Source organism: Syzygium oleosum, unplaced genomic scaffold, assembly GCF_021117445.2.
Source record: "Syzygium oleosum isolate NSW1041296 unplaced genomic scaffold, Sole_v2.1 Sole_v2.11, whole genome shotgun sequence".
In the NCBI taxonomy this organism is placed as follows: domain Eukaryota; kingdom Viridiplantae; phylum Streptophyta; class Magnoliopsida; order Myrtales; family Myrtaceae; genus Syzygium; species Syzygium oleosum.
This window is the reverse complement of record NW_026607495.1, coordinates 3,394,618-3,408,562: the sequence shown is the minus strand read 5'-3', so window position 1 is coordinate 3,408,562 and position 13,945 is coordinate 3,394,618. Positions and strand designations below refer to the sequence as shown.

Sequence of the window (13,945 nt, the reverse complement as noted above, 5' to 3'; positions counted from 1 at the left end):
TGGGCTAGGTTCAATAGGACAACGCAAATTTTGAAAACTCTAGTATGCGCACTTTCTCCCACTCCTATAATGCAACAATGCTTCCAACAGCTTTTTAAGGGTATGTTATGCGTTTAATGATTCCTATAGCTAGGAATTCAACATCCTAGTAAGCTTTGGTAGGATACCTTTCATAAGAATGCACCTATATTCGTGGAGCTGGCCGACTCCATGAAAATCTTTAAAGGCTAGATTTTTAAAAGCATGTATGAATCCCGAGAAATTCATGGCCGAAGGAATAAACACAACCGAGAACTAATCTCAATTCAAAGATACCTTTGTGTGAGTTCTATTGTTTGGGCTTACACCAACAAGTAGCGATTCAAGACTTAGTCCATTAACTGGTTAAGTTTGTCCGATAGGCTTTGACTAAAGAAGGTTCAAGGCGAGAGCTATCTATCTTGATGCAGTGCACTTCCATAGGTACATTTAAAACTCTTCGAGTCAAAATATTTTGTTGATCCATTAATGTGGCGATTATTATCATTATGGGTTAATGGATTAACAAAAGTGAGCAAAATGAGATACATTTATATAATTCATGCATCTCTTGAATTCATGTATCTCGTGAAGTCGTGAATATATTAAATTCATATCTCGAGAATTCATGTATTCTTCAATTCATGAATCTATTTAATTCATGTATCTCTTGAATTCATGAATTGATTTAATTCGTGTATCTCTTGAATCCATGTATCTCTTGAGTATATGAACTTTCAAACTCTATAAATTGATTCGAAATCTTCTTCATTCATGAAGCAGAAACGCCTATCGTCTTTTCACTTCAATATTCTTTCAATGTGCAGATTTCAAGAAGTGTTCAACAAAGTACTGTTTGCATAGTGTCAATTCAAACGGGTTTAAGGTATTATATCTTGGGAGGCATAGTTCATGAAGTTGCTTAGTACCATTGGCAAGAACTAATTGCTTTAAGGAGACTCGATTAGCCGTACCTCACATCCTATTTATTTGTTGTTATCACTTTTTCAGAGTTATTATTTTTCTAATTACAACAAACAGTATTACGTATTTTTCCTCAAATATGTAAATATTCTTTACATCATTATATTTAACAATTCAACAATCATGTCTATGTGGCATTTCATCAAACGGCTTATGTGCAACAGAAGGATTAAACTGGCCAAGTAACTGAAGTAGGCTTTATCTAAAAAAAACATTGATGCACGAAAAGCATCATTGATCATCGACAACAACCCACATTCTGAGTTTCATACATGCTTCATCAGTAGCACTCGACCTAGGATCATATCGAGAATAGAGGCAGAAGAGGGAATATGATGTTACGTGTAAGCTGAGCGTGACGAGGCTGCAACGGGCGACTACGTCGAGCCCGGAAGATTCAAGGATCGTCGCGGTCTCTTGCAGATGTCGCGAATCCTTCTAGAAGGACCTTTGCTGAGCTGCTCTCATTCTCTCACGCACTCCTGTCTTGCGGATGTCGCGGTCTCATGTTAGCTCTCCTGCGCGTCAAACCTTACATCCACTTGGCAACAAATATGGTCAAACCGAATAAAAAAACAATTGAAATTCAAATAAGGAATGCGAGAGAGAGAGGAGTTTTCGTTGTAAAGTGAGGATAATATATTCAATTGCTCGCAATGCGTGTGAATGTCAGAAAAATTTGAGGGTTTCCAATTTCTTTTTTCCAACGTAAGACATGCCTCTGATGTGGAACAATTGTTAGGTGCTTCGGAATGTGCTCCTTGAAATCCACATTTATACTAGAAGACAAAGCATATTCACATTTCACCCAATACTTTGTCCATCCAAACTCAGATGATTAATCACATTAATTGCTAATCCTTTTAGTTCCACCAACCATCCAGACACAGTTCTTATTATTGAAGATGTTAAATAATAATATTTTCGAAGAATTTTCCTAACACCGACCGAAGTTAACAAATTTAATCCCGATTTCACAAGAGAAAGTGCATTCATGAAGCAAAAAGATAATCTTTGCCTCGAGCTATGCTATGGTCAAAGAATACAAAGATTTTTCTTTTTTGGGTCGAACAGATTGCTTTCATTTCTTCAAGTTCAATTTCCGAACAACAAAGAAGGGCTTATGAACAAAAGACAGCCCAAAAGAGTTGAGGTGAGTTAGACAACCAGTTACAAGGGAGAGCTTCAATTCTGCTAACCGATTGGTCTCACAGAGAAAGCCTATCAGAGATGGGTCAGACGAGATCTGCATTTGCAATAAGGGCCCGCAAATCCCACCCGGGTTGATCAGCGCCCCAGAGAAAGCCTATCAGAGATGGAGCACCTACGTCTTTAGTCTAGACAAGAGGAGTAGTATCGAGCCTTATAGAAGCACAATAATGTACAAATGCGCCTAATTACAGTGGATCCACGTATGATTTAGCCTCAAATAGTGACACCATCTTAGAACAATCATAATAACTATGATGGATAACACGTGGCAAGTCTTCTTTTAAATGCACACAACCCCTTTTGAGCGATTAACAGCGTATTCTTCAAATATATAGTTTTTTGCTTATGGTTCATAAAAAATCACCGGTGAAGGCCACGCAACCTCACCATGAGACCATCCATGAAGAAAGATATCGCTCACAGCGCCACTCACCGGGCATGCAATTCAGTAACCGACATATCACTTGTCGACGAAGACATAGTTTTGCTGGTGAATTGGTCAGATTCAAGCTCGTTCATTGGGATGCTCAGTCCGCGCGACCTACTTCGGATGAAGAAGGCTGGATGTTGAGGCAATGGCGGGTTAAAGTAATCGCTACTGAGCATGAGAACTACGGTGGTCATGGTGGGTCTAATAGCTGGATCTTCCTGAATGCATAGTAAGCCAATGTGTAGGCATCGAATCACTTCATCTCTTGAATATGAATCCACGATAGCAGGGTGCAACACTTCCAAGGGCGTGCCGTCTCTCCATTGATTCCACACCTGCAAGAATAATTCCGGAAAATCTTCACAAAATTGTGGCATTAATTCAACGACTCATCATGCAAGACATCTGAATCTTGCAAAAAATCATAAATGACCAAGGAACAGAATAATATGCATGAGTGTTTCTGCAGGCTAAAAAGGACTAAGTTCTTACAAAGGAATATCAAATATCACTCGACCAAAATCACAAAGAGTGTGGCGTATATATTTGCTGCAGTAGCACGGTGGAACTTACATAAATTGCAAGATATTCACCCCCACCCAATTGGTGGTAGAAGTTATTCTTCTTGCCACAAATGATCTCTAGAAGTAGTATGCCGAAACTATAAACATCGGATTTCACTGAGAACTGTCCATGCATTGCATATTCTGGAGACATGTAACCATTGCAAATCTGAACATTAGTCATATGTATATTGCATTGCGTATTTAGATGCAGATCAATTAGCATCTTTAAATAGATCAAATGAGCAAGTCTGGTATCGAATAACAAAGTCATCTATTCAAAACCTAAGACTTACAAAGTCCCCATGATTTTATTTGTGCTGGCCTGAGTTTGATCGACTCCAAAAATCCTTGCCAGGCCAAAATCTAAAATCTTTGTGTTCATTTCATTGTCTAACAAGATATTGCTACATTTTAGGTCACGGTGGATGATCCGGAGACGAGAATCTTTGTGTAGATAAAGCATTCCTCGAGTGATCCCAGATACTATTTTATAACGTAATGACCAATTCAATTGACCACTTTTTTGGGGATCTGCATCGTTGCACCAAAACTCATTATGTGCTAGCATGTGGCACCTATTCAAAAACTCAAGGCGAATATATTTACTCTCATCAATCAAATTGTAGCTTAACAAAAATCTATAATAAGATGAAAGAACAGAAAAGGTCTTAATTTCAAGGTTCCATAGCTAGTGAAAGCTCGAAGATTTGATTTCAAGCAAAATATACATTCTGCACATAAGAAGGTGAAACTGCAACATACCAAATAATCAAGGCTTTTATTTGGCACAAACTCATAGGCCAGTAGCTTTTTGTCTCCCTCCAAGCAAAATCCGAGTAGTCGTACAAGGTTTCTGTGTTGAAGCTTCGCAACTAATAGAACTTCATTCTTGAATTCTTCGTCACCCTGTCTTGAGCTTTGAGATAGCCTCTTCACCGCAATTTGTTGTCCATTAGGAAGGCTACCCTAAAGTGTTTTGCATTTATCGTTTAATTCCTTATCACAACTTCTTAAAAACTTACATAAAAAGTGTTACGTGTTTCTTTCATTTTCGGCACCATTATGTTCAATTCACATGTAAAGCATTCTTGATTGTTTCTAACTATATGTAATACGTACCTGGAAAACTTCACCAAATCCACCTTCACCCAACTTGTTTTCCGGAGAGAAATCATTTGTCGCGGCTTGTATTGTAGCCAAGTCAAATTTCAAGGACTCCACGGTGGTAAGTTCATTCGCACCTGCATTACCAAAAAAACGCAATTTGATTATCAAATTATATTGACATTGGCTCCTAGTGGCGTTTACACGGTTGCCAGTGCTTGGGAACATTATCACAATGAAGAGCACCAGATCAGGCTCGCATGGTTGTCCCCTTACCCCAATGAAATCTTTCCCCTCTTGATTAGTCATGAAGAAAAAAATTAAAATATCATCAATACTATCGGTAACAAAGCAATGAGATGAATCTCGTATCGTGATCACTCCTTCATGCTGAAGGCAATGCTAGGTCTGTTAATTGCGGTGCAGATGCTACCTATGCTTGGAGGGAATCGCTAAACGTTAGGAGCATTTTGAGGCCTCATTCTGTGGTTGGTCATGTCGAATCTATATCCCTCTGGCATGACTCATGGCATCCTAATGGGATCTTGCTGGATGTATACCCGGGGAGAGTAGTTTATGATTCTGCTCTTTTGTGAACTCCAAAAGCAGCTGATATGATTTGTGCTCTGAGTGGAAAAGGCCCAATACAAGGTCTGATAGACTTGGTATCAATCCAGGCAGCTGTTTGTGGTGTGATTTGTCCAAAGTCTTCTTTGGACGACCAAGATACTCGCACTGCTGCTTCTTGTGACATTCTTACCTCTGCTTCAACTTGGGAGATTGTGAGGAAAAGAGGCATAAGAGTTTAATGGTATCAGCTGATTTGATTTTCATCTAATTTGCTGAGGTTTGGATTCATATTTTGGTTGGCGATACAAGATAAACTGCCTATATTTCACGGAATTGACGGATAGTCTTCTAATCAAGGCCAAACTCTCTGTTTTTTGCGTCATGAAAGCACTGAGATTAGATCCCATTTGTTCTTTGGGTGCAGTTTATCTAAGCAAGTCTAGAAGAGTGCCCTTCAGCTTTGTTTTCCTAATAATGATATTGGTGATTGGGAGTTTGAATTGTCCTGATGCAGCAGGCTATGAAAGGAAGAGATTTTCATGGGTGTTTGGTAAATTTTTTGTTGAATTGCTGCATCTATTTACCTAGAAGGCCATAAATGAGCTGTTACATTTCCAAAGTATTCCTCTTCTTGATGGCATTATGATTGCTTGTGCAGTCGAGTACAGTTTTGATTGTTTGAAGAGCATGAAGAATCGGATCTTTGTCCTTGATCTTTTCCATTATATATTATATGTTACATTTATATCAAACGGACTCTTAATTTGTATGATTAATATATCTGATTCCTTACAAAAAATAAAGAAGTTTCATAATATGCTCAATTATATGATGTAAATAGTTTACGAAAAAATAAAGGCAAATAGTCAATTTACCACTCTTTCCTCGGACGACTTCATATGTCTTCTTTCCCTTTCTTCGAAGCAAACAACGAGTGAGAAAGAGAAGTACCATAACACCTCAAACGGAATAGGTGATGGCAATGGTTATCGCAGTAGGTTTGTTGCTTTTCCCCGCCCAAAAAGTTAAGAATTACATTAACCAAATAGGAAAGTTTATGATTGAACTGGTGGCTATACAATAAATTTATGACTCTTTGGATATATTTCCCTCAAATGTTCTTATCCTTTCATTAATTGTTATTTTCCCTAATTAGAAATGTCCCAAACATACCAACTATAGTTGTTGCAACCTACCCGTACCAATCGAGGGGGGAGAATGTATGTATAGGTATAAGTCTAAAGGTATTTGTCAATGGACATGAACATTGTTGGTTTGTTCGAAGGACAAACCAAAAGGCTTATCTATCCAAGGACGAAGGTGCTCCCAAGCCTCATACCTCGTGAGACGTGGGTTTTTCTAATCTATGTGTTCATTAGGAGTTACCACTAGCCATTGTTAAGGGTCGGCTAGAAACCCTAAAATTGAGACACGAGAGTGTCGTCTCGATACATGCGCAATCAGAGATTCTTAGGGATCGAAGATTTGACTACACTAATTTTTCAACTAATGTACTTTTGGTACCTAAACTTGACTATTTGCTGACCAATACATCAAGGTAGCCTTTCACTAATCATGAATCCTAAATTTCATCCTAACTATTCTAAAAAGGAAAAACAACAATTAATGTATTTAAAGTTCACAATCAAGTGAAATCAAAATGAAAATGCACAAGTAGCGACCTAGTATCGTCTCTAAAAGAAAAAAGCAATCAATAATCCCTAATGTAAAATCCTAAAGGCTTATTCAATTTTGGGATCAAATTTTGTTCAAGCCTAAAGTGTTTATTAAAGAAAAAACTAAACTAAGAGAATTCTACATTTTTTAGCTTTCACTCACATTTTTTATTTTTTCTGAATTTTTTCCGATTTTCTAAATTTTTTATTTCGGGAAAAAGGGACTTCGGACCGGGTCAAGGAACCCGGTCCAATTCGCTTGTCTGACCCGGACCCTGAAGATCCGGATTGGGTCTGAACTCGAATCATCTTTTGGGCTCAATACGAATGAGGCCCAAATTATCAAATTTCGCCTGGCCCAATATTATTTCAGCCCATGTCTATTCTTTTAATCCACAATATTCAACCCGGCCCAGTCTGATCCGACCCAGCTTTCATGATATGCCCATTTTATTTCTTTTCTGATTTTTTTTGTCTCCTTTTTTATTATTCTTTTATTTTCCTATTTCTATTTTTTATTTTTTTTCTGGTCTTCTTCTTCCCGAGACCTGCATTGAGGGAGCTTCTCCACCGAAACATCACCAACACCGTCGGGAATCTATTACCATCGATTCTCTAACCCTCGCCGTCGGCCATCTATTCCGGCCACCGCCGAACTTCCGCTGATGACAACTTACAGCCATCTTCGCCCCTCATCACACACCGGCCATGAAAAAAAAAAAAACAGAGCCTCTTATTCAATCGGTCACCAATCTCCATCTAATCAAACATGCTAAATCTAAACACACATGCACACATATATCAAGGGAATAGAGAACTAACAAGGACGGCCTCTCACTGTAGGCATCGCCGGAAACGAAGGCTGAGAATAGAGACTCGAAACTCATGCGTCCGTGGATGATGGGCACCGAAAATCGCAAATGCGTAACATGAAACAGAGGGTAAAAACGTGGAATCAGACCTAGTTATGCAATCAATGAAGTCATCGTGCATATCTCTAAACATCGGTCACACGAAACTAGTTTCAGCACTTCTCTCAGACAAATTGTCGAGCAGGTGATATACAGTTTAGAATATGAACTTTAGAAGGATAAGCAATATCCTCCGTTCAACCTTCCTCTTGTTTCATCGTTTTTCGTTTGCCAATATCCAGAATTTCACCCTCTAACTGAACGAACAGACTCGATTCCCCCTCTGAAGCCGTTAGTCTTCTATGCTGAGGTGGTGTTACTCTGCACGCGCAACTTTGTGAAAGAGAATCATTTCTCCATGTGATCACCGATGGGCATTGATGATCATTTCTCCATGTGATCAATGGAAAACATTGAGAATGTTTGAGTGATTCGAGTATATTTATAATATCCGTTGTGTCGTTTGATCTATATTAAATTTTGTGTTACTATTCTCGTGGATGTAGGTCACATCGATCGTGTTGACACCTATTTTAATTTGCCCAAAAATTAATTGCACAAAATTTAGGAGTTAATTTTCTTTAATTCCTAAAACAAAAAAAAAATATTTCTATTTAAATGCATTACATATAGAAATTAGGCACATTTGTATTAATAGGGCCTATTAGAACTTTTTTTAAAATATATATTTTTTTTAAATTCGAGTTGGGCCGGGTCGGGGCCGGGTTGACCCGGCCCGTTTCTTTTTTCTTTTCTTTTCCCCGCACGAGCCCCAACCCTTTTTCTTCTTCTTTTCCCCCGTGCGAGCCTAGCCCGCCCTCCTTTTCTTTTTTTTCTTTTCCTCCCCGCGCTACTGGGCCTGGCCCGGCCTAGCTCCCCTTCTCCTTCTCTTCCCCCACGCCGACCCGTCTCTTTCTCTCCCCTGTTCTCCTCTGTTGCTGACGTCCAAAGCAACGAATGGCGGAGCGCGGCCTCGCCGTCCCTATCTGGCCAGAGCAGGGCCGAAGGAACACGCCAACGGGACTGGCATTAATTGCCAGTCCCGTCCACCCCGAAAACCCGGTCTCCTTCCTCTCTTCTTCGCGGCATCAAAACAGGCCCCCATGCACCGGCCTAAACAGCCACGAAAGTCGTGGGACAGAGTAGGCCGGTGCAGGCCGTCGTCAGCACACGCAAGAACAGGTGAGACGCGTCGTCGCCAGCTATATAAGCCGAACAGAGAGAGAGAGGCCCGGCCGGCCATTTTAGAGAGCAAAACAGAGATAGAGAGAACAGAGAGAACAGAAAGAGAGAGAGAGAGAGAGAGAGAGAGAGAGAGAGAGAGAGAGCATACTGAGAGTACGCCGGTCGCGAGAAGGAAGCTAGCAGCGTCGTCGTCACCCTCCAGACCAGCCGGAAGCCCCTTGGAAGTCAGCGCAGACCGGTGAGCCTTCCCGGCCGCGACATCCCCTATTCACCCCTGTTTTTTGGCACGGTTTGGCCGCGACTCGCGCCGGCCGTCTCGCGCGAATCCCGGCCCATACCGACGTCGGTCCCGTCCCCTGCTCATCGTTGGAAGCGAACCATAGCCGTCGGAGCCGACCAAGTCGCCGGAGGAGGTCAAAATCCTCTGATTTTAGTCGCGCACGCCAAGTGCTCGATGAAATGCCTCAAAGAGGCTAGTTTTGTTTTGGTCGCCGGCCGGCGAACGAGCAGTCAGATGGCGGTCCCGGTGGTCGGAGAAGGTAAGTGAGTCTTATTTGGTGAAGACCTAGGCCATGGGCGGCCTGGGTCGTCCGGCGAGATCGCCGGATCTCGCCGGCTGAAGTTCCCGCGTGCTCAGACACACGGGAGCCGTCCCTGAGCCTGTTTGCAGACCGGTTCAACCGGTCTGCAAGCCAAATAGGGCCGGTTCGACCGAGTCGAACCGACCCTATTTCATCTTTATTGACCAGACCAGGCCTCAACCGGGCCCGATTCGGTCCAAACTCGAGTCAATGACCCGAGTTAACCCCTGACCCAGGTCAGATCCGCGACCCGACCCGATTTTATTTTATTTTATTTAAAAAAATTAATTAATTAAAAAAAATTAAAAAAAATTAAAAAAATTTTTCTTCTTTTTCTTCTTCCGTATTTTCCTTTTTTTTAAAAAAAATTCATAAAATTTTTTAAAATTTTTTTCTTTTTTTAAATTGTGTGGTATATTTGATTGTTTTAATTTATTGTTGTATTATTATGCATGTTACTATAATTGCATAAATTGCCATGTTTAAATTAGATAAGCCTATAGGGTTATGCAGTAGTATTTTGCATGTTATTTTTACTACTGTTTTGTTATTATTATGCATGTTTTTAATTAAAACATAATTGCATGAACTGTTATGTTTTGAATGTCATCTGACTTAGTTAGGATTAGAACCTAAGGCTGCATATCTATTTTGACTGCTGATCGTTTATGATTATGCACTCGCTTGATCACCTCACACGTTAGGAGAAAGGTCCTAAAATCAATCCAAATTGCCTAACAAATGTTTTCAGGAATGAACAGGGTAAAAAGGTACCGAAATGGCATTAGTTATCCAACTAGTGTAACCAAGTCCCCCGACTCAGTTAATCTCTGGTTCGTAGGAATAGGGTGATTCTCCCATCACCTTATTTGGGTTTCTAATCGACCCACCCCAAATCGATTAGTGACGACTCCTTGATATAAACCACTTGCATGTTAAACACTTAAACTCTAAGTCGCGATATGGTATGGGCTTGGGAGAGCCCGAATTAAGTCCTGAACCTAGACTTAGCATGTACCAGGCGAGACCCCCCTTTTTTTGCATACCAATAAAAAAGGGAGGTCGGTCGCGACAGACCGAATCATGTAAATTCAATATCCAATTTATTTTCTTATTTTGTTTATTTTATTATTCGATCACTTGCTTTCCGTAATGTATAAGTTGGATAAAAAACTTGGATTGCTGCAGTTTTGTAGGAATTTTATTCACATTTGTAACTGTTGAATTTATATCTCGAGTTTGAGCCATTTACAAAATTCGATTTGATTGAAGGATGTAGATCGATTTGCTAAATTAAATCGTGGGCATGAGGGAGAAGAAAACGTAAAGGGCTTACACTGCACAGGAAAGAATGAAGTTTTTCTCTATCACCACGAGACAAAATTGACGGGCTCATTTATTTTACTTAGGGAAAATACCACGAAAAACCCCAAACTATGTCACTTGTGACAAATTTACCCTAAAATTTTTTTTGTGACACAAAAAATCCCAAACTATCCCACTTGTGACACGTTTACTCTACAATACTTTAGCCCATAGGCATTTTTATCTTTTTCCTTTTTCTGTTTTTTTTCCTTTTTTTTTTCTTTTCGTCAGCGAGGGTCACCCTCGGCAGATCCGGCGAGGGCAACCCTTGCCCAACCCCAGCGCCGGCGAGGGCCGCCCTCGCCAGTTTCCCTCCGCCATGAGGTTTTTGGGGGTTCTTCATGAGAGTGCTCCTGAAGAAGCCAACCAATGAGCTCCTGATGTGCTGCACGAACAGAGAATGAACGGGTGGAAGACGTATGGAGTTCTCGTTTCTTGGGCCGTGCGGACGTGTCTTGCACTGGTGATTTGTGAGGTGAGTTTTACATCCATATGAGTTATTTATTTGTATATTTTTAAAGTTTAGGTTTAATTTAAGTGTGAGAAACACTCGAATGTATGAGTGAGCGATTGTAAACTTTGATTATCTGATTATTAGTAAATTATGTGCTACTGGCTCTCCCCGTGGATGTAGGTACCAATACGTCGGACCGAATCACGTAAATCTTGATTATCCTTAATATTCCTCATTATTTCTATGGTTATTTATGCATTGACTTAATTTGTAAGATCCGAATTACCTTTCGCGTTCATTAATATTACAACAGTAACTTTGTATCCATCATTGTAATTGGTGCGTTAAAAAGTATATATACATCTTACCTTACCAAAAAAAAAAAAACACTAACTTTGTATCCCCTTACCTAGTAGAGTGCACATGTTGCACTAAGAGCGGTTCAGTAGTAAAAACGAATGGTACAATAGGCGAACGCAACATTTTATTCTACATTCACTATTGAGAAATTGACACCACCATATTTGAACGAAACAAGAATATTGGACATTTCTATGATAAATTTCAAAATTGGGGATAAAGTTCAAAGCTACTCACAATTCAAGCTTTTTTAATGAAATTAACTCAAAACTTAGTAAGTTTGAAATCTAAAGTGTAATTTTAAGAACGAAAATTCAAAATGCTAGCTACTCTATAATTTTTGCTAAAAAAAAACAAGAGAACTCAAATTGATGGGCCAATTGGCTTGCCTTTTGGGCAATACCCCCTAAACCTATCTCTTTCCTGACCGCGTCAGAAAAATAGGTCACGACACTATAATCTAGAACACAGTAATCAAGAATAAGAGGATTTGCGCACGTGATTTGGAATTCAACGTCCTTGATGCGGAATAGCGACTATCTTAAGCACAAGTGCTTCTTTTATATTATTCCTTATATCACTAGCTCAATGAAACCACCTCTCACGATTAGTGTTTAGTAACTGCTCCTTATGTGAGGTTATGTGTGCTTTGGGGTTATATGAGATATTTGAGCACTATTTATAGAGTTTTCAGCCACATACTCTCTCATTACAGGCCAGGTTCTACTCAGCCCACACAAGCCAGCCCCATATTAGACTAATTAAGAATCTTTGTATCTTACTTTATTAGATAAATCCCGTAAAACGGTAAATTTTAAATTCAATTAATGTATTCCACGTCAGAATAATTCCACATATCTCTCTCTCATTCCTTATTTGAATTTCAATTGTTTTTTATTCGATTTGACCTAATTGAATATTTTATGAAAGGGTCCTGCTAGACTGGCCGTGCTGTTAGACTGAGTTTCTAACGGTGCTATGTTGACCACAATTTTCATTTCTAGAAGAACTGTCTTCTTTGGTGTTTATAGGTTGTTTGATTGCTTCTCATAAAAAGTAAAACGGTTCTCTTGAATCTCAATCTTCATCCCCTCTCTCCTGTATAAACAACTTTGCAGTATGAATTTTTGTTTTGCTGCTCTACATTATGTTATAATAGTACGCCATAACCTATATAAAAATAAGACATTTTACTCTTGGCAAATATCGAAATATCTATATCTCATGATATTTAAAAACAAGAAATTTTGCATTTGCTTGTTTACAATAAAACGAAGTAATGAAGTAATGATATAAATATCGACATGGACCAAGCCCTGTGTTGGAAAAAGTCTTACCTTTTGAAGATCTTTTAATGTTCTTCTTCCTTTATTGTCCTCATCCTTTTCGATCTCTACTTCAAGTTTTTCTCCAAAGCATCACCAAAATCGAACCATGACCTCCGTTAGTCAGTTCACTCACAATCGATCGACTCCTTTCGTCCTTGGGCTAATTTTCTATTGGAATAATTTTAAGAAAAATGTGTATTTTGAAGCTGACTTAGGCTGGGTGATGCTGATTCGAGTATTTGACTTTTTAACTTTAGCCATGTAATTGATGATAATCTTCTTTTTATCACAATAGGAGTTGTTGTAATTCGATGTCTAAGCCCAAACAGGAAATATAGGCACTATTGATTGACTACATAATAGACACGAATGGGGGAGGGGCTTTCCACGATTTCATGAACATTATCAAAAATAGTTTTTTTCTAGTTAAGAAGATCATCATGTCGAACGAAAATAGGAAACGAGTTTTGTTCTTCATTTCCACTCAATTGATTTGTGAAAATCTGCCAAAAGGATGGGATCGAGAAGTTGCACAAGTTTCGTGAGGAGAAATCGGTCGATAAGGATGAACAAAAACGCCATTGCTTGTGCTAGCTTTCGATTTTCATTTACAACAAGGAAATAGAAAAATCGATACCAAGCTTTTCAAATGCTGGCCCAAAATAAAAAGGAACCACAAAATTTACCAACGAAGGTTCTTGGTAATAAGTATTTAAAATAATTACCCTTTTACAAATAGATCCTGCTGTGTAATGTAATGTGACTTTCAATGAGATTAACAATGCAGGGATACCAATTATGACATAGTATCTAACGTTTGACTCATATCTGACAAATAATAATATTAAGAGTTGAATAAAAAAAACATCCATCATCACGAAAAACAAGTGGCGAGGCACGACCAAGAGGCAAGGGCCGTGTGAGCCACGGCGGAGGTGAAAAGAGAGAGAGAGACTGAGGTGGGGCTCGAAAATTTTGTGTTGATTTTGCTGCATTCATTGATCGATAAACTTAGGAAGATAAAATGTCACATATTGGATTGACCCAAAAATGTTGGTTAGGCCATTATGATTTGGGTGGGGAAAGAGAAGAAGATGAACGGTGAGGATGGTCGCCTTTTTGTCCTCGTACAAGGGGTCATTTGTCTAGGTCAATTGCGTGTGCTTGCATTCTCTCCTTGAGTGGGAGGACTTGACCAACA

General features: G+C 39.4%; 2 protein-coding genes across 3 annotated transcripts in view; both read right to left on the bottom strand.

Annotated features, from left to right (window-relative positions):
- LOC115673780 (cysteine-rich receptor-like protein kinase 10) overlaps window positions 1-5,853 on the bottom strand; it is an 81,351-nt gene extending 75,498 nt beyond the window's left edge. For both annotated transcript variants that reach the window (XM_056316017.1, XM_056316018.1), the window contains exon 1: window positions 5,760-5,853. In XM_056316017.1, the coding sequence (XP_056171992.1) occupies window positions 5,760-5,838 (79 nt within the window). In that variant the 5' untranslated portion in view covers window positions 5,839-5,853. The remainder of the gene's footprint in view (window positions 1-5,759) is intronic.
- LOC130134562 (cysteine-rich receptor-like protein kinase 10) lies at window positions 2,016-3,397 on the bottom strand. The gene is made up of 2 exons (XM_056316022.1): window positions 3,218-3,397; window positions 2,016-2,979 (listed from the first exon to the last, which is right to left on the bottom strand). The coding sequence occupies exons 1-2, from the start codon at window positions 3,389-3,391 to the stop codon at window positions 2,644-2,646; spliced, it is 510 nt and encodes a 169-aa protein (XP_056171997.1). The 5' UTR covers window positions 3,392-3,397; the 3' UTR covers window positions 2,016-2,643.
- Window positions 5,854-13,945: the final 8,092 nt, after the last annotated feature.